At 42.2% G+C, this 21,520-nt stretch overlaps 1 protein-coding gene across 1 annotated transcript in view; it reads left to right on the top strand.

The window, feature by feature from the left end:
* Positions 1 to 21,520, top strand: part of ESYT3 (extended synaptotagmin 3) — a 92,623-nt gene that overhangs the window by 5,660 nt on the left and 65,443 nt on the right. Inside the window, exons 2-4 of the mRNA XM_060262455.1 lie at positions 4,990 to 5,031; positions 6,130 to 6,264; positions 9,913 to 9,989. Of these exons, the coding sequence (XP_060118438.1) occupies positions 4,990 to 5,031; positions 6,130 to 6,264; positions 9,913 to 9,989 (254 nt within the window). The remainder of the gene's footprint in view (positions 1 to 4,989; positions 5,032 to 6,129; positions 6,265 to 9,912; positions 9,990 to 21,520) is intronic.

Below are 21,520 nucleotides of genomic sequence, written 5' to 3'. Positions count from 1 at the left end.
CCATTACTATGATCTTCAGTTCTATGACATCCAGCAAAGCATTATGCAGAGGGAGAGCCAGTTTGGTGTAGTGGTTAAGTGTGTGGACTCTGGGAGAACCGGGTTTGATTCCCCACTCCTCCACTTGCAGCTGCTGGAATGGCCTTGGGTCAGCCATAGCTCTGGCAGAGGTTGTCCTTGAAAGGGCAGCTGCTGGGAGAGCCCTCTCCAGCCCCACCCACCTCACAGGGTGTCTGTTGTGGGGGAGGGAGATAAAGGAGATTGTGAGCCGCTCTGAGACTCTTCGAAGTGGAGGGCGGGATATAAATCCAATATCTTCTTCTTCTTCTTGACTATTGACAAACTCAACATAGGACCTAGCACATCGAGCTGTTAGGTTAAGATGCTCCAGAGCCAAGGATTTAAACCATCGTCTGTCCAGATATTAAGCTCTGGACACCTGGGAATTTGACACTTAAAACTGACTTGCACAAATTTTAAATAGGTATTCAGCCTCAAATGTTGCATATCCCATTTTCCTTCTCTGGTCATACCATCTGAAACCACCCTTTGTTTCTGTAAACACAGTGTGGAGGGTTAAGGATCAGGTTTTCTTCCTCTTCTCTAACTGGAAAAAAAAAGTTTCTATACAGTCAAGGTATAAAATAACAAAATGGTTACAAGAATGTCACATTTACAGAAGGTAGTATTTAAATGCATTAGTCTGACCTTTGTCATGCAGGGAGAAACCCAAAACTGCAGGGAGGTGCAGCTACTGCCTCAGAAGGGTAACCAAGGAAAGTGCTCATCTAGTAAATAACAAAGGGCTGGGCCAGCTAGGCCCATATAGTAGAGGCTCTGCCAGTAATGTTTGGGTTTCTTATTCAATATATGCAAGTTTTGAAATTTTTTAGTGCTTTTCTGCATTGGGAGGGTCCTCATTCTTGGAACTGACAAACAGTTCTTGAACCAGCTCCTATTAATTATCTGACGTGCTTCAGTCAATGTACTGCAGTTCTCATCTTACAAGCTTGGTGACATTCTGTGTTCTGTTTGATCTGCTAAAGTTTTGCATTGCATGTAAGGTTCTCCCAGGCTTTCGGTTGAGGCCAGGGACTTGTTTATGCATCTGCCTAGCACCCCACCCCCATAACGGAATGCTAGCACTGCCATCTTGTTTTTAAAATGTTTAGAATATTTTAAATATTGTGTTTTTATGGTTTTAACTTGTTTTATATTGTATTGTGCTAAATTGTTGTGAACCACACCCTGAGCCCCACAAAGCAGGGGTCAATCAAAAATAAATGAATAATAAAATACATTATCCCACTTTTTTATACATACACTGGCAGGTATGAAACCTTTAGTGCTTGTGCCACGTGATGTCTTTTGTAGACTATTCACCTATGCTGATACTAAAAGGAACATCTAACATTGCAATGCTAATCATGGTTACTTAGAAATAAGCCATATTGTATTCAATGGCACTTGTTCCACAACAAAGATAGAATTACAATTAAATCTTATCTACATGTTTTTGTTTTATCTTGGACAGTAAAGTTTGGTTTTACTGTTATGCAACTGCATAACTTAGAGCTGTCTCTGATTTCTGGTCCCTGATAAAACACTACCTCTGTTTCTTTTGAGGAGCTGGAAAAGATGGATTTTAGAAATACTTTTTAACACGTGTGCTGAAGTTCTCCAGGTTTTGTCCCTCTGTCAGGAGTCCTCTCTTCCCCCAGAGGTTTATGCACACACACCTTCTAGAATTAACACCAAAAAAAGATATCCTTCTTATCACAGGTGACTGGAATGCCAAAGTAGGAAGTCAAAAGGTAACCAGAACAACTGACAAGTTTGGCCTCGGAGAACAAAATGAAGCCAGGCAACGGCTAATAGAGTTTTGTCAAGAGAACAAACTGGTCATAGCAAACACGCTCTTCCAACAACCTAAAAGGCAACTCTACACATGGACATCACCTGATGGGCAACACAAATCAGATTGATTATATACTCTGCAGTCAAAGATGGAGAAGCTCCTTACAGTCAGCAAAAACAAGACCTGGAGCTGACTGCGGCTCAGATCATGAGCTGCTCATTGCAAAATTCAGGCTTAAACTGAAGAAAACTGGGGAAGCCATTAGGCCATTCAGGTTTGACCTTGATCACATCCCTTGTGAATGGACAGTGGAGGTGAAGAATAGGTTTAGTCCGGGAAGGTGAAGAGTAGAATCCTGGTTCCCTCTGTTACAGTGTCCCCAAGTTCAGTCCTAAAGGCTCCAATGAGCCAGGCAGGAACTAGCAACCCAACCACATAACACTGAATTGCATACACAACACATGTGCACACTTGTAGCTTTCTCCGACAGGCCATATATCATCCTCCATAAGAATTGTTTCAAGTCAGGGAAATGGTACATGGAGGAGAACCCCACAACTCATGGCTAGGACACAGGTTAGGAGCCACAGATTCAACCTATATCCTATATCCTCTACAATATGTGAATCTAACTTCTTATTGGGTCCAAGCCATTTACCTTATAAAAAACATTTGGTTGGGTGGGCCTTTCAATTAAGAGATTTGATCATGAACATCCAATTAACTGTCCTGATATTTCTAATTTTTTTTCCCAATCCTGTCTTTCCTCTTAGGAGCTCTGGGATTTTAAAATGTAGCTCAAATGTGTATTGAGGATATAATGGAAGGCTTTGTTTATGTCTAGTTATAATCGGTGGTTATATCAGAGTTTCAAGGTGGTCTTCTTTTCAGTATGAATAAATTCTAATTTGCTCCAGAAGCCTTTTAAAACTTGTAGTGAAAGCCTGACCGCTGGAGTTAGTACTGATTGGTTCTTGGAGAATGTGTCACTCTCATTACCAAATGTCAGTAGCATTCATCTCTGCCCCTTTAGATATTCCACATTTTATCAGGCACATTGAGATGACTGATGATGTTTTAACAAAAATATCTGCATTTCTTAGAGAGGAAGAGTATACATTAATAATAATAATAATAAAAACAGCCTATGCCAACTTCAACAGAAACATGACATACTCTTGTCTGAACAAAACTGTATCAGAAATAGTAACTTCAGCCTTTTTTTTTTTTTTGCAAAAAGCAGCTGGCTTCCATGGGGCTCAAACCATCAACCTTGGCACGATAAGCGCAAAACTTCGCTAACTGAGCTAGTTTGTCAGTGGGGAAGCAAAAAGGTCAACTAAAGCTGTTAAATAGTACAAGACTTCTTTTAGTATAGCTTTGTCATTCTTATTTTGCCATCCCCCTTGCTGTCTACATTTGGAGCTATACTTCTCTCATTTAAATTTTTATTCAACCATCAAACTTACAAAAAACAAAAAGAAATCACAAACATAAACCAGGATAGAGAATGCAGTTACCACAAATAAAAGTACTGTGACATACAATCAAAGATCTCTTTTAACATATTGTTGACCCCACTTTCTCTACTTATCCATTTGTAAACCTCTTAATCGACTTCAATCTCTGTGCTAAACTCTTATTTACATTTACATAACCAGTCATAAAACAGTGTCCAGTTACATACTTCATATTTCCCAGGTTCAGCTTTCAACATTTTTGACAAAACATCCATCTCTGCTACATCCATTATTTTGACTATGAGCTCATCCATAGACGGTAATTCTCTTCTTTTCCAGTACTTTGTGAGTATAATTCTCGCAGCCGTAACCACATGTATTATTATATGTTTCATACATTTTTCCATCTTACAAGGTATCAAATTCAGCAAGAAGAGCTCTGGTTTAAATGGGATAACTACTTTTAACATTTTTTGGACCAGTTCATACACTTTTATCCAATATCCCTTCATCTTTTTACAGGACCACCATCCATGAAAATAAGTCCCAATATTGTTTTCATACTTCCAACACTCATTTGATAGCCCTGGGTACATTTTTGCAATTTTATCTAGTGTCATATGCCATCGATAAATCATTATATATATATTTTTTCTTTAAACTCTACAGATCTCGTAATCGGGATGTTTGTTTTCCATATCTGAGTCCATTGCTCTAAGTCAAGATATAAATGCCATAAAGTAAAACCATTAGAATTATTATTATTAATAGTTTATTTCTATTCCACCCATTCCCCTGTGGGGGCTCAGGGCAGACCATAACATAATAAGATCACATTAAAATCATATATTAATAAAAGCAATTCCAAGAATATATGCTCATACATACAACAGACATCATACCTAAACAGAGATGCAATATACACCCACAGTAACTTTGTTTCAGACATGGATCAACACATGTTCTAAACCTCTAGGAACGGTGAGAGCTGACAGCAGAGGTTTAGAGCATGCATTGATCCGTGTCTGAAACAAAGTTACTGTGGGTGAGTGTGTATTGCATCTCTGTTTAGGTGTGATGTTTGTTGTATGTATGAGCGTATATTCTAATGGTTTTACATTATGACAGCTCCAGAAAATGGTAAGAAAAGAGGCTGATGAAGTGTGAGACAAGCGAAACTTTGAGGACTCCTTTCTATACAGTTCCTCCTTATTATCTCCATTACAACGTCGCAAGCGAAACTTTTAAGGATTCCACCCTGCAGCACTGACTTATGGACTTTGTTTAGGCTGTGTTCTAGGTAGAATTTTCAAAGTGCATTAATTGGGGGAGTACAAATACCTTATTGTTCCTTTGTCTTGTTTGTCTAATATTTGCACTAAATAAAATGCATGTACACATATTGGAAGTGTGAATATCTTTATTGTTGACCTGTGGTTTTTGTAAATATCCCATAGCTTCCAAGGTAGCTGTTCAAAAGCATGCCTAACAACTTTTTAATAAATTTACAAGTATAAGCAGAAGCTTTCCTTATAGTGAGAAAAATTGATGCCATTGCCCTGTACCCCCTGAATTCTCCTTAGTTCCCATAATACTTCTGCCTTCTTAATTGCATTTTGACTCTTAATTCATTGAGCATAGTTGATTTACATCTTTTTCTCCCTTTACCAGGTTCACTTCCCTGATGTTGAACGGGTAGAATGGTTGAACAAGGTAAGATGCCAAATAACAAAGCAAACTTTATCTACAAAGCCGTAATCCTTGAACTGATTCTGCCCTAACCCCAGACACACAGCTTGATGTACACACATTAGATGATAGATTCAGATGGGTAGCAGTGTTGGTCTGAAACAACAGAACAAAGTTAGAGTCCAGGGGCACCGTTCAGGCCAACAAAATTTTATTCAAGCTTTCATGTACATGCAGAATTCTTCAGATAAAATGAAATGGAAGAAAATCAAATTTATAGACAGAGACTGAACAGCAGATTAGCACATAACATGATGAAGATATTTTGAGACAAAACAGGGATAACAGGTTAAATGTATAAGGTCAACAGCTGTACTGATTTAATTAAGGGGGAACAACGGTTAAAACAAATATGTCAAAATGGAGATAAATGTGTAAGGGAATCCTTTCTAATTGTGAGAAGTTGATTGAGACTCCTCTACAATGCCCATTTGTCTCCTCTCAAGCTTGAAAGTAACAAACAACATTTTTTTTTTTCGTTTGTTGGGATGGGGTGCAGTGTTATGTAGGGAAATATATTTCAAGTTTCATTGCATTACAATCAGTATATGTTGTTCTGAATACTCTACTAATATATTATCTTTTAGAGGTGTTATGTCAGAAAACCTATTCCTATATATTGCATTGCATTACAAACAGTATTCCAATATATTATTCCAAATAAAGAAGAAAGAAATGCATAAAATACAGAGGATGTATAGTCCTCCTTGGTGAGAATGAGTTTAGCATATGTACTGACATAAGAAACCAGTATTGGGGTGAAGGGAGGAAACAATGCATAAACTGAAGGATTCCAGCCACAGTCACATAAGCACAGCCCATAATTTGACTTAGGTTTGAGCCATGCCTAGATGAACTTCACTCTGCTTGTGCACATTTTCCTCTAGCTTCAGCTATTTTTGGTTTGTTCCTTGGAGGAAAACACAGCGAATCCTTTAAATATATATTTTTAGAAACTAAATGTTTGTTTGTTTGTTACTTGAGTTGAATATCCTGAATGATACTAGGCTCTCTTTCTCTTTCCAATATTTTCCTTGTAAATGTGTATTATTGTTTGTTTAGGTTCTTCAGCAGGCCTGGCCATATTTTGGAGCTGTTATGGAAAAAACATTTAAAGATGTAGTTGAACCAAAAATTAGATCAAAGAATATTCATCTGAAAACATGTACATTCACCAAAGTCCATATTGGAGACAAGGTAAGGCGATCACACTAAAAATGAGAAGTGGAGTTAGTTAATGGTAGCTTATATAGAGCTCATATAGAACTCAGCCTTCCATCCTTCTGAGGTTGGCAAAATGAGTCCCCAGCTTGCTGGGGGTAAAGCGTAGATGACTGGGGAAGGCAATGGCAAACCACCCCGTAAAAAGTCTGCCATGAAAACGTTGTGAAAGCAACATCATGCCAGAATCAGAAATGACTGGTGCTTGCATAGAGGATTACCTTTACCTTTAATGATCTGAAGTGTTCCCCCCTCCCCCACCAAAACTAATGGTTCTTAATGGTTCCCCGCCCCCCCCTCAATGGCAACAATAGCTCTCAAGCGTCCAGTTCCAGAAAGGTTACTGTATAACTCTGTTGCAGAATAAACAAAATATAGTCTTTGACATTGTGAAGACCATCTGGCATCAATTGTTAAACTTCTGTGAGCCAGGGAGTCCACTTAATAAAAAACAACGGAATATCAGAAGGTCTCGTTTCACAGATATATTTGATCATGGTTCAGATAAACACATCACAAATTATCCATCTTGTTGGACAATAGACTGTCAAAATAATTTAGAAGAGGACGATTGGGAGCGAATTTGTAATTTTCCCTGCTCTCATTCTGCTGTTTTTAATATAAAATTTCAGTTATTTAAAATGCAAACAAGATGGTATCTTATGCCAAGTCAGTTACATAAAATGAACAAAAAATATAACCCAAATTGTTACACAATTGTGGTCACCAGGCAGATTTTATCCACTGTTGGTTGGCCTGTGAATTAATACAATTGTATTCGAAAGACACTGTTCAACAAATGAAACAAATAACAAATTATTACTTACTTTTAATGCCAGGACTGTTTTTATTTGATTTCTGGAAGCAACCTTTAAAAAAAATGAAATCAATATCAATATTGTTAGCTATAGCCAAAATTACATCGACAACTACGTGGAAAGATAATAAAATACCCACAATCGAGCAATGGCAAGCTCGACTCTGGGATTACTTTACCATGAATAAAATCTGAGATAGAGTTAAGTATATTAAATAATTCCACCATGAAATTTGTTGAAGCATGGTTTCTTGTAGTTCAGGGTTTCCCAAACTTTTCTTTCCCGTGGCCCAGTTATTTTTACACTTTTTCTTCGTGGCTCACTAAAATTTGGGGGTGGAGCCGGGAGACAGGAATTATGTCATTTCCTGTGGTGGCAAAGACCAAGTGATGTCACTTCCGGGGCACACTGAACCAAAACTCTACCTTTTCCTGTAATGTCACTTCCAGGGCACTCCCCCAAACCTACCTCTTCTTCGGAAGTAAATTCATTTTCAGAAAAATCTCTCCGAAACTCATGCTGAGCCAAAATGGGGGTGGAAAGTGGGCAGTCCTCTCTTTTCACCCCCACACCTGCATGCAACTATCTGTTTGTGTATTCTTCTCCAGCTTGCAAGCACTCCTAATGCCCATGTTCAATTGCCAGCACCACCTACACATCCCTTCCTCAACAGCACTGGCCAGTGTATGCAGTTGGGAGTGCTGTTGCCATTGCCATCAGGAATGCCAACACTGTGTATCAACCACACTGGGCTCTGGCAGTTGCTCTACCTCAAAATATGCTGACACATTTAGTAGGTCCTTCCATCAGCTGCTACTACTGGAACCCTGCCTCAAGCTACAACCAAGCTTGCTTGGTTTCAAGAAAATCTTTAAACAGCTATTTGTCATACTTTTCTTTGGTTGAAACACTGGGAAATTGCTGTGAAAGGTAGCAGAGAATTGTGCTGCAATTAAAGAATTAATTTCAAGTTATATGAAGTAAATACAAGCTTTTCTGCAGTTATCCCAAAAAGGATATTTATGAGGGGCTTGCAGCTTTTTTACTGGCTGTGTTTCCCATGCCTTTAAAAGCAACCTGTTGTGAACTACTTTCATTCTTTTTAATATCTGTGAACTACTTTCATTCTTTTTAATATCTGTTTAATTTTGGTGTCAGACAGCTGTTAAAAGCAGGACCAGTAAAATGGTGCCAAGTTCATAGTACCATCTCTTCCAGTGTTGTTGAGATATACCACAGTAATCTCCAATAATCTCTTTCTGCCCCACATCTCTTACTCTCACTCACTCACACAGAAATCTCATAGAAGGCCACCTGGCTACAACTGGGGGTGCCAACTTTTCATTGGCAGAGCTCTTATGTCTGCAACAACAGTATGATGAACAGAAAAGTTTCATCCAGTAAAAATGGAAGGAAAGAAAGGAAGAGAAAGGGAAAGAATGAAATGGAAGGAAAGGAAAGGAAAGATGAAGGAAGGAAGGAAGGAAGGAAGGAAGGAAGGAAGGAAGGAAGGAAGGAAGGAAGGAAGGAAGGAAGGAAGGAAGGAAGGAAGGAAGGAAGAGGGGGTGGCAAAGGGGAAAAAAGCCTTCCTCACCATCAGATGACCCCAGCCAGCAAAAATTCTGCCCATGGAATTCCCACTCCCCACCCCTCCCGGCTGAAAAAAACACACACACCCTTCTTTGCCGTCCAGGCTTCCTGGGGAAATCTCCCCAAAAGAATATACTCCAAGGCACATGAAAGCTCATACTGTGAAGAACACTTAATGGGTCTAAAATGCTAGCTTTTCTCTCAAACACTGGGAGCGGGGGAGAAGGAAGGAGAGGCAGCCCAGCTCCTCTCTGCACAACACAGAGATGGGGCGGGGCTAGCTTTGCTGAGGGCAGGGCTAGCTTTGGCTTTTCTTGTGACCCAGTACCAGACCACGACCCTGCAAATGGGAAACACTGCTGTAGTTCAATACATAACTGAAAAAGATATGCTTCTCAAAAAATACGCTGTATCAAGATATGTTTGTCTTTTAACAGACCTCTAGTTTATTTGTAGATAACCATCAGATATTAAAATGTATGTTATTTTGTATTTATAATTTTTAATAAAGAAAAAAACATTAAAAACAAAAGCTGAAGATATCAGCTCTGACCCCTGAAATCTTTTGTCCCATATGTGCTGTTCTCACAAACTTCATCTGATACTTGCTAGATACTTTGGTGTATTTACAAGACTTACATAAAGGCCCAACACTTGAGAGGATATTGCTATGCTTTAATTTGCCTAGTTTCTTATGAGAACTCTGAATACCATGTTCACCCTTCACTTGGTCATGTGATGACATGCATGTTCAAGGCCAGATTTTAAACATGATCCCAGAGGAGTAAGAAGATCTTGCTTGTGCAGTCTTTCATGTGCCCAGCATTTTGTTTAAATGGGGCTCAGCCTGCTTTGCGTGCAGCTGCAGTGTGGCAGGGGTCTATAGCCTGGGCAGGTGTTGCATGATTTTTAATGCTGCATGCAGAACTGCACAGTTTGTTGGTTCCAGGCAAGCATCACACAGGTAATTTCTGCTTCTCTTCCAGACTTTAGAAATCAGAATTTCACTTCTCTGGACTGGACTTATAATGTGAGATGCTCTTGTTCCCTCCTGCTGCAAGACAAGTTTCCTTTTCCTGAAAATATTGTTTGTGATTTTAATGGCTCCAGCCTGATACAATGCTTATTTTTTCTCCAAGATGTATAGAAAATTTTTGGTATGTCATGATTAACATCAAATAGTACAGCCATTTTTTTTTGTTTTTGTGTTTTTTAGTGTCCTAAAATTAAAGGAGTAAAAGCCTATACCAAGGAAGTTGATAGAAGACAAGTGATCCTGGACTTGCAAATATGGTAGGACAATGTTGCATTTCATTCCCCCCCTTATATCTTATCGTTGATCAGCCGTACTGGTGAGGGAGTACCAAATGGAATCTTACAGTGTGGTTCAGTGGGGAATGAAGCTTCTGACTGAGTTGAGTTGCTTTTTAAGCAACAGAGGCATTGAGCATGAAACTTAATCATTCCAAGGTTGGTTAGCTTTTTAACCCTTAAAAAGCACTTTGGCCTACTGAAAGTCAAGTCACTTTCTTTTTGTACTGAGATGCATTTGAACATGGTTGGAGAAATGAGAGCCTATTGTGAAATAGCTTCCTATTATATCTTCCTGTTCCTTTGGGTGCAAAATAATAAGTTGCCCAAATAAATAAATATTAACAAATTAATATTTATTTATGTATTTATTTGGACAACTTATTATCTTGCTTGTTTTCCCAATAGGCACTGAAAGCAGGTTTCAAAAATAGTCTTTATGGAGTAGCATCGGGAGCTGATCCTCGTTTGCATCTAGTTTTCATGGGCAATTTCCCCCCCATTTTTCTCTCCCCAGATTCTGTCCCATAATAAGTGGGACAGGTGGCTCATTGGCTGCATATGGATTTGCATGCATTACATTTACAACTAGTGAACACAAAATTCTGATTCCACAGTGTCACTGTATGCGGCTTTTATTGACAAAATATTCTATTCAATTTCCAGACCCATTTTATGGGAAAAACTAAAATCCACATCTATTGATAGATGCCTATCATACCTGATTCAAGCCCTACATGAAAATAACACCATATGGGATACATTTAGTCCCCAAGGTCATCTTACAAGGCTGATAAAAATAATACAGGGTGTTAGACAGGGTTGTACGTATATTAGTCCCCATTCTTTTTATCTTATATATAGACTTGGAGTAAGGCCCGTTGTGAAGAAAAATACAACAGACTCTAGAATAGGCTTCCCAATCCCCAGGTCCCAGTGGGGGATCCCCTGGTTTTACAGCCTTCCCCCTGCCCCCAACCAGCTGGCCGATGGGGAAGCCCCACCCCCACAGCCACCATGCAGCTCCAGATCTCTGACAGGTTTAGAAACCTGCAAACAGGTCTGTTTCAAAATGTGTGTTAGGCTTTCCAATCCCCAGATCCCAGTGGGGGATCCCCCGGTTTTACAGGCTTTCCCCTGATCCCTGCTAGCTGGCTGCTAGCTGGTGGGGGGAAGCCACGCCCCCACAGCCACCAGTACCTCTAGGTTAAGAAACCTGAAAGCAGGTCCTGTTTTAAAATGCCTCTTTGTGTGTGTGTGCCCCTTTAAATTTACATAACTTTGAGCAGGAAGTACTTCATGGGGAAGGGTCAGAAGCAGAGCCTCCGTTTGTTTTGCTTTCATTTTACAGTGAGAGAGCTCAGAGAGAGCAGCGTAGCCCCTGTAATTGTCCGATGTCGTTGTGGAGGAACTAGACCCAGTGTGTGTGAGAGAGTACTTTTCAGAAGTCATTGTAGGGGAGGCAGTAATAGTGTGCACTTGTTTTGCACTGTTTTCAGAGTCTTTGTATAGAAGCCTGTTTATGGGATAGAGGAAAACTCCACCTCTCTTTTGTTTGCCTGTGTTAGGCTGAAGAACAGCAGTTCCTATGAGTAAAGCCGCAGTGAGATCACAAAAATGTGAGCTTGCAAACTGTGCATTTTGGCTGCTTTTTGTGTGTTTACACTTTCATTTACTAGAATTGCAGCTATTGGGGGGTGAGGAAATGATGACTATTCAGGTGAAATGCACTGCTGTATTTTTATGCATTTATTTTGGAAATGGAAAAGTCTGACTCCACCCCCAAAGTCTCCTGGCTCCACCTCAAAGTCCCCAGATATTTTCTGAATTAGACTTGGCAACCCTAGTGTGTGTTTGTGTGCCTTTAAAGCTGAGCAACAAGTACTTAATGGGAAGATCAGCAACACAGTCCCTCGGTTTGTTTTGCTTTCGTTTCAGTGCAACTAAGTGTGTGTGTGTGTGTGTGTGCGCATGAGAGAGAGAGAGCAGCATAGCCCCTGTTCTTTTCAGATGTCGTTGTGGAGGAACCAGATCCAGTGTGTGTGTGTGAGAGAGAGAGGGTTGCCAATTCCCAGATTTGGAGGCCCTCCCCCCCCCCTGCTTTAGGGTCATCAGAAAGCGGTGTGGGGGGAATGTCTACTGGGCAATTATTCCGTATGGAGAACAATTCCCATAGGGAATAATGGGGAATTGATCTGCGGGTATCAGGGGCTCTGGGGGGGGGCTGTTTTTTGAGGTAGAGGAACCAAATTTTCCATATAACATCTAGAACATCTTCCTAAAACACCCCCCAAGTTTCAAAATGATTGGACCAGGGGGTCCAATTCTATGAGCTACAAAAGAAGGTGCCCCTATCCTTCGTTATTTCCTATGGAAGGAAGGCATTGAAAAGGTGTGCAGTCCCTTTAAATGTGATGGCCAGAACTCCCTTGGAGTTCAATTATGCTTGTCACAGCCTTGATCTTGGCCCCGCCCCCAAAGTCTCCTGGCTCCACCCCTAAAGTCCCCAGATATTTCTTGAATTGGACTTGGCAACCCCACTCTAGAAGGAGGCTCTGGGCAAGTGTCCCTCCCACCCTTGCTGTCTTCTCACCCACCCAAGTGAAGGCATTCACCCCCCACCCACACACACCTCAAGAAGAGTTTCCACCAACCCGGAAAGGTATCACTAAAGGCTTCTGGCGAGTGCCCCCCCCCCAGTCTTGCTGTCTTCCCACCCACCCAAAGGGGATCTGATCTCTGTCATCCTAGTGATGTCCAGGCCTCACCTGGAGATTGGCAACAATAGTTTCTCAGGAGGAAATGGCCTTGTCTGAGGCCCCACCCTTCCTCACACCCAGTCCTCTCCAGACTTTACCCTTCAAATCTCCAGGAATTTCCCAACCTGGAGTTGGCAACCCTATCTCCTCCTCAGCCAACCATCCTGGGATGAGGCTGAGGGGAGGAGGGAGACAGGGTGTGAGGAAAGAGAAAATGAGCTCCTTGGCTTATTTTGGTGGCCTTCGGAGGCTCGCTGCATGGGCAGGCTGTTGATAGGACGGAAGAGGTTTGACACCTTTTGTGAGGCTGCAGTACAGCAGCAGTCCTTTCTGAGGCCAGTTGACAGAGAGAAAAGTGGGGTATGTGTGTCTCTCTCTGAGGTAAGACTGCTTTTGGGTCTGAGTAGGTGTGGGCAGGGGAGTCAGCCAATGGGAGGCGAAAGACTCTGACTGAGCAGGGATCTGGCAATGGTTTGTGGAGTGCCTTCCTGTCTTCCCACCCACCCAAGTGAAGACATTAATTCCCCCCCACACACACCTCAAGGGGAGATGACCTGGAGTTGGCAACATGGGAATAGGACAGTCTTTCTTCATGGGGTGGGGGGGGAGCCAAGCACCTGGAGGTTGGCAACAGTGGTTCCCTGGGAGGAAGCAGGTGACAGTGAGGAAAGCCACTGCAAGCCTCCCTTTCGCCCCCTCTGAACAAACGTTCTTTGTCAGCTGAAGAGATGTTAACTGCTACTGTTTGTGTGGATCAAAGGGAGGAAAGTAGACAGACAGAATGAGATAAAAAGACTGAAAGACAGAGAAAGAATAAAAGAACAGAAGGGGAGGTAGAAAAAAGAGGGGGAGAAAGGAGTGGAGGGAAGATGAGAAGGCAGGTAGACAGTGCCCTGAGGAGAGGCAACAGTGGCCAGTAAGCCCTCAGCAGAGAACTGTCTCCCTCAGACGGCAGCGGTCAGCTGATGGTGTCCTTGCCTGACAGGGCCGATGGGGGACAGGACAGTGAGCCAATGTGAGGCCAGAGGGGTTGATGGCCAGTGGCTCCTGGAGTGCAGGCTTATCCAACGAGAGGCCTGGATTTGGCTTCACCAGAGGACTTTTAGGCTTTTATTATAAAGGATGACTTGGTACCTTTCTTAAATAACGCAGAGCTCTCTCTAAAATGCTCTCTGATAAGAGCCAGGACATAATATACAAGGTTGCTAAATATGATTGGTTGGCATTAAAGTGTAGGAGATCTCTAGCTAATATATAGAGGGAAGTTCCTCGATTCTGTTATTTTCAAGAACTGACTCTGTATCTTCAACATAGAAATTTATTCTATGATTGTGAATTTTTTTAGTGTAACATTATTTTATATATTTATTTTCTTTATCAACCATTTCTGTCCTATTCTTGCTGGTCTTGGACCATAGTAATAAAATTGTTGTTACTTGTTTGGGTGCAGAGATGTGGCTAAACACTCAGTATCTGTGGTAGTGCCTGATAATAGTTCATAAACAGGATTGCTGTTTTGCATAATAGTATGAGGTTCTGTGGCTTTTCTTTCTACTGAAAGAATTCCATATTCTGGCCTTTGTTTCTGTCATAACAAAATATGGTTGTGAAAATAGTGTTTAAAGGAAGTGTAAAGAGTGGAATATTTTACTGGTGATGCATGATCATTGAATACCTCTGCAGGCAGATTCAAGAACGGAAAGTTGTGTTCGTTTTGGCAGTGAACTATTTATTTATCAAGGCTTTTTTTAATGAGTAGGTTTTTGCTTGCCATTTAATAGTCTAGCTGCTTTAAAAATTATTTTCATCTGGGTTGTACCTGTTTTATTACTCCATTGCCTATGTTTAAAATCTGCATTATTACTATTATTAGCTTTGAAAACATTAAATTAGAACAAGTGGCTAAGACCTTTAAATAAATGGAAAATGTACATTTGGGAAAATCTAGTTTAGCGTTCCTTGGATTATAGTAAACAACACAGATGGTGCAGTATCCTTCCAAAAGTCATAGCTCAAGATTCAGAATAGCTTGTCTTATTTTGATCTGTATGTATTGGTGCCAGTACACTGAACAGCTATTTGCCCTTTAGCTATACTTGCAAAAAAGACCTGTCCTTGAATGCAGCTGGACTGACTCAGAAGGGAGCATTCCATTGCAAATCGGCTGGTCCTGTGCCCAGTATCTGCAATCCACCTGTGACTCTCAGAAGAGGCCAGCTGATAAAACAATGAGGAGTAGTCCCAGTACAGGGAGGTTTCAAGTACGCAGAAAAACCAGCCCATCCAGTTAAGCACCTTGGAGGATGCAGCCTTCCTTATAAACTGGGAGTAATTGCCAAGCGTACCTGTGACTCAGAGGGAAAAGGGAAGGAGCTGGGAATCTTCTGTTCCCACCTGTAAATTAAAGTTCCATTGCTTACAACATAGTTGAATCATACGAACAAAAGGAAACTGGTTAAGTGTGTGTGCAATCTAATGCTGTGTTTTACATATTTGTGGTGTTTATAGAAAGGGGTTGTGGGGAAAAAAATCTTGCTTTCACCACTCATTTGGACATTTTGTACACCACTGCTGCTGTTTTCCCATTCTTCTGTTGCTTGGTACAATTTTTTCTTCTCCTGTACAGAGCTTCTTCACTGCATGATCCCAGTACTTGGGGGAGGGTATCACAAAATGAACATTAGAATCTCATGGTGCTCTGTAAACAGACAAGGCATGTCAATTTTTCATATTGCTCTCAACAGTATTTGGATAATCAAGTATAATTATCCTCCATCCTCTCATTATTATTTTCAAAAGATATGTGAATGAGAGCTAGTTTGGTGGAAGACTAGGATATGGGAGACCAAGACCCAGGTTCAAATCCTCACTCTGCCATGGTAACTTGCTGGGTGACCTTGGAGCAGTCAAGCACTTCCGGATCTGATCTGACTCACATGGGTTGTTGTGAAGATAAAATGGAGGAGAAAAGAATTATGAAAGTGGCTTTGGGTCTCCAGTGGGGAAAGAGGCAGTCTGCCAGTGAAGTACATAAATAAATACCAGTACCCACCCATCCACATTTTACCCCAGCTTTGTACAACTAGGCTGGTGAGGAAGACTTTTGGCCTAGTTATCCTGGCAATGGGCATATATTCACTTAATTTCTTACAAACAATTCACTCCCTTCTGCCAGGGGGTTTGAAAGACTAAAAAAATAACAGGGTATTTTGGAGGGGGGTAAAATATTCTTTAAAATGTGCCCCAATTCAGCACTCAGAGGTTCTTCTGTATCCAAACTATTAAAAAACAAATGTTTAACTAGGGTTGCCAAGTCCAATTTAAGAAATATCTGGGGACTTTGGGGGTGGAGCCAGGAGACTTTGGGGGTGGAGCCAGGAGACATTAGGGGTGGAGCCAAGATCAAGGCTGTGACAAGCATCATTGAACTCCAAAGGGAGTTCTGGCCATCACATTGAAAGGGACGGCACACCTTTTCAATGCCTTCCTTCCATAGGAAATAATGAAGGATAGGGGCACCTTCTTTTGGGGCTCATAGAATTGGACCCCCTGGTCCAATCGTTTTGAAACTTGGGGGATATTTTAGGGAGAGGCACAGGATGCTGTACTGAAAATCCGGTGCCTCTATCTAAAAAAACAGCCCCCCCAGAGCCCCAGATACCCGCATATCAATTCTCCATTATTTTCTATGGGAATAAATCTCTATAGGGAATAAGAGAGTTCCCAGCAGACATTTCCCTTCCCTCCCCCCGCTTTCTGATGACCCTGAAGCGGGGGGAGGGGCTCCAACCCGGGGGATTCCCTGCCCCCACCTGGGGATTGGCAACCCAATTGGTTGGTCTTCTCACAATTGCTCTGACCTGGATGATCCAGGTTAGCCTGATCTTGTCAGCTCTCAGAAGCTAAGTAGGGTTTGCCTTGGTTAGTGCTTGGATGGGAGACCTCTAAGGAATACCAGGGTCACTGTGCAGAGGCAGGCAATGGCAAACCACCTCTTAATCTCTCTTGCCTTGAAAACCTGCTGAGAGCTGCAGCTTGATGGCACTTTATATACACACACACATATACACTACAACTGTGTCCGGTGGTTTCTAAATGGATTAGGTTAGTATAGACAGTGGCATTGACAAGGCTGAGACATTTTCTACACCGGTTGTGTGAACACTGTCATATGTTCTGTAGAAATAAATAAATGTTGGCACTGATAACATTTTATATTTTGTAACTAACATTAGTACCAGTCCTTCTGTTCTCTCGGCTTGGCTTCGCGAACGAAGATTTAAGAAGGGTGCAATAGTCCACGTCTGCTGCAGGCTCGCTGGTGGCTGACAAGACCAATGCGGGACAGGCAGGTCCGGCCACAGTGGCTGCAGGGAAAAGTCTGATTTAGGGTTGGTCCTGTAGCAGTGCGATTCTTCCTCAATCTCCTTTTGTCCTCAAGACCAGCTATGCGTGTGTTCTCAAAGGAAGAGACAGCCTGGTGGATGGTGTGCCTCCATGCTTTGCGATCTGAGGCTAGGTCAGACCACTGGTGATGGTTGATGTGACAGGTGCTAAGGGATTTCTTCAAGGAGTCCTTGTACCTCTTCTTTGGTGCCCCTCTATTTCGATGGCCGGTGGAGAGTTCGCCATACAGGGCAATCTTGGGAAGGCGGTGGTTTTCCATCCTAGAAATATGCCCTGCCCAGCGCAGCTGCGTCTTCAACAGCAGTGCCTCGATGCTGGTAACCTCTGCCCGCTTGAGGACTTCAGTGTTGGTCACAAAGTCACTCCAGTGGATGTTGAGGATGGTGCGAAGGCAGCGCTTATGAAAGCGCTCAAGGAGTCGCAGGTGATGACGGTATAAAACCCACGATTCGGAGCCATAGATGAGGGTTGTCATCACAACCGCTTTGTAAACATTGATCTTTGTGCCTTTTTTCAGATGCTTGTTGCTCCACACTCTTTTGTGCAGTCGGCCAAAGGCACGGTTTGCCTTTGCCAGCCTGTTGTCAATCTCCTTGTCGATCTTGGCATCTGAGGAGATGATGCACCCCAGGTAGCTGAACTGCTGGACCGTCTTCAGAACTGATTCACCCACAGTGATGCAGGGAGGGTGATAATCTTCCTGGGGTGCAGGCTGGTGGAGAACTTCTGTCTTCTTCAGACTAACTTCTAGGCCGAATAGCTTGGCAGCCTCTGCAAAGCAGGACGTCATATGCTGCAGAGCTGATACCGAGTGGGAGTTCTAATAATGCATTAACTTCACGGTTGACAAATCCTACCATGCAGCCAGTGCGGGAATCCTGGGTCCTTTCTGGGATGACATCATCCAGAAATAACATCATCACATCACTGATGTCAGGGACTGATACTCTAGCTTTGGGGCAAACTCTATGGCTTGTAGCCAATTTTACCATAGAGTTTTGCCTAAAAACTACAGCATAGCCACATGACATCAGCGACATGATGTCATCATTTCCAGGTGATGTCATCACATTGCCTTTTGGACCAGTTGGGGATGAAATTTTGGGCCAATTGGTTGGTGGCAGGAAAGTGCCAGTTCCCCTGCCACCAATGGGGGTTTGGTAAGCCTAATTAGCTTTAAAATGTTAAATTGGTCAATTTACAATATCTCTTTTGGCCGGTAGAATGACCAAACCTTAGCTCATTACTGGTTCCTTTTTAGTTGCTTCATACTGAGCACATGTGGTGTGAACACAACACTGCTTACATCTGCGCAGCAATTTGTGTAGCTGACTTATGTGGTATCTATTCACTAGCTCGGTTCAGGCAGTCCACAAAATCATAGTCTATTTGAACTAACTGTGATTAATGTGACTGAATGCAATCCACTCCGCAGACTGATTATGGATGGATCTGAAGCTGGTTATTACACACATTTAGTTTTAACAATGGCTTCATGTGATCACACTTTAGCTCGGGGTTGTTCCTTAGCAATGCCCTCCCAAGGCGACGAAGAAAAGGAAATGAGACCAGCATTTGCTGAGGAAAACCAAGGTTTGAGTGAATGGCTATGAGCAGAATCATGGTTTCAGGAACTGACCGTAGTTAAAATAAACCACACCATAACATTAACTGGGCACATGGAACCAATAGCCTTTTTGTTAGTCACGCATACTGTGATCCCGCCAACCACTCATAACAGGAGTGCATGCTATGATTGCCATGTTGTATGTATAGGAAGAAAACGTGTACTTATCATGTGTGCATGCAGCCTCAATGCATATGAATGCAGATCCCAAAAATGTAGTTACTCATGTAGACTGGAGTTTTACAAGTATGATAAATGCATATGTTACCTCTATTCACACTACCTGGTGTTGGGAAATCCTCAGAGAGCACATGTTCCTGTAACGAGTGACTTGTGGAGTCGCTGTATGTGTGTCTGTAATGTGTGGGGAAGACTCATGCTTCTTAAATCTAACCTGTTACTAATGTGATCTGGTGCAAGTGGAGAAAAACAATCAGGCTTCCAGTTCATCTACTAATGAATACCTTTTTGGTATGCGTGATGTAACTATTGCCTCTCCTTTTGAAGCAGAGGGATAAAGTAATTATTACTATAAATAGAGTATGAGAGATAGGACATGATTAATTATCACATCTCTGTGGGCGGGGGGCAAACATTGAACATAAGAACATAAGAACATAAGAGAAGCCATGTTGGATCAGGCCAACGGCCCATCAAGTCCAACACTCTGTGTCACACAGTGGCAAAAAATGTTATATACACACATACACTGTGGCTAATAGCCACTGATGGACCTGTGCTCCATACACTGTGGCTAATAGCCACTGATGGACCTGTGCTCCATACACTGTGGCTAATAGCCACTGATGGACCTGTGCTCCATATTTTTATCTAAACCCCTCTTGAAGGTGGCTATACTTGTGGCCGCCACCACCTCCTGTGGCAGTGAATTCCACATGTTAATCACCCTTTGGGTGAAGAAGTACTTCCTTTTATCCGTCTTAACCTGTCTGCTCAGCAATTTCATCGAATGCCCACGAGTTCTTGTATTGTGAGAAAGGGAGAAAAGTACTTCTTTCTCTACTTTCTCCATTCCATGCATTATCTTGTAAACCTCTATCATGTCACCCCGCAGTCGACGTTTCTCCAAGCTAAAGAGTCCCAAGCGTTTCAACCTTTCTTCATAGGGAAAGTGCTCCAGCCCTTTAATCATTCTAGTTGCCCTTCTCTGCACCTTCTCTAAAGCTATAATATCCTTTTTGAGGTGCGGCGACCAGAACTGCACACAGTACTCCAAATGAGACCGCACCATTGATTTATACAGGGGCATTATGATACTGGCTGATTTGTTTTCAATTCCCTTCCTAATAATTCCCAGCATGGCATTGGCCTTTTTTATTGCAAACGCACACTGTCTTGACACTTTCAGTGAGTTATCTATCATGACCCCAAGATCTCTCTCTTGATCAGTCTCTGCCAGTTCACACCCCATCAACTTGTATTTGTAGCTGGGATTCTTAGCCCCAATGTGCATTACTTTGCACTTGGCCACATTGAACCGCATCTGCCACGTTGACGCCCACTCACCCAGCCTCAACAGATCCCTTTGGAGTTCCTCACAATCCTCTCTGGTTCTCACCACCCTGAACAATTTAGTGTCATCCGCAAACTTGGCCACTTCACTGCTCACTCCGAACTCTAAATCATTTATGAACAAGTTAAAAAGCATGGGACCCAGTACCGAGCCCTGCGGCACCCCACTGCTTACCGTCCTCCACTGCGAAGACTGCCCATTTATACTCACTCTCTGCTTCCTATTACTCAGCCAGTTTTTGATCCACAAGAGGACCTGTCCTTTTACTCCATGATTCTCAAGCTTTCTAAGGAGCCTTTGATGAGGAACTTTATCAAAAGCTTTCTGGAAGTCAAGGTAAACAACATCTATCGGGTCTCCTTTGTCCACATGTTTGTTCACCCCCTCAAAGAAATGCAACAGGTTAGTGAGGCAAGATCTTCCCTTGCAGAACCCATGCTGAGTCTTCCTCAATAACCCGTGTTCATCAATGTGCCTACTCATTCTGTCCTTGATAATGGTTTCTACCAACTTTCCCGGTATTGAAGTCAGACTGACTGGCCTGTAGTTTCCCGGATCTCCTCTGGAACCTTTTTTAAAGATGGGGGTGACATTTGCTACCTTCCAGTCCTCAGGAATGGAGGCAGATTTCAATGAAAGATTACAGATTTTTGTTAGAAGATCCACAAGTTCAACTTTGAGTTCCTTCAGAACTCTCGGATGTATGCCATCCGGACCCGGTGACTTATTAGTTTTTAATTTGTCTATCAGTTGTAGGACCTCCTCATTTGTCATTGGGTTTGCTGAAAAGCCAAAAACCTTCGCAAGAAGAAGCAAAGACACTTCTTCGTACCTCCTTAGTATGCCTTGCAGTTTCCCCTCGGCAGGGGTGAGCTGTCGTTTATTTGGGTATCAAAGCCATTTTAATTCTTCTGAAGTGACTTCTAATTGTGACAGGTAGGCTAGAAGGTATGAATGACCCATGATAAATTTAATAGCCTGTGCTGAAACATAGGAAGTAGTTTGATTGAGAAGCAGGAATCAGATCTAATAATAGGCACCAATTTCCTGACTACAATTTAGATAAGTTGTACAGTATCTTTGAGGAGCCCCGTGGCGCAGGGTGGTAAAGCTGCAGTACTGCAGTTGGAGCCCTCTGCTCACGACCTGAGTTCGATCCCAGCGGAAGCTGGTTCTGGTAGCCAGC

This window comes from Heteronotia binoei, chromosome 21 (genome assembly GCF_032191835.1).
Source record: "Heteronotia binoei isolate CCM8104 ecotype False Entrance Well chromosome 21, APGP_CSIRO_Hbin_v1, whole genome shotgun sequence".
Classification (NCBI taxonomy): Eukaryota; Metazoa; Chordata; class Lepidosauria; order Squamata; family Gekkonidae; genus Heteronotia; species Heteronotia binoei.
This window is presented reverse-complemented; position numbering and strand designations above follow the sequence as displayed.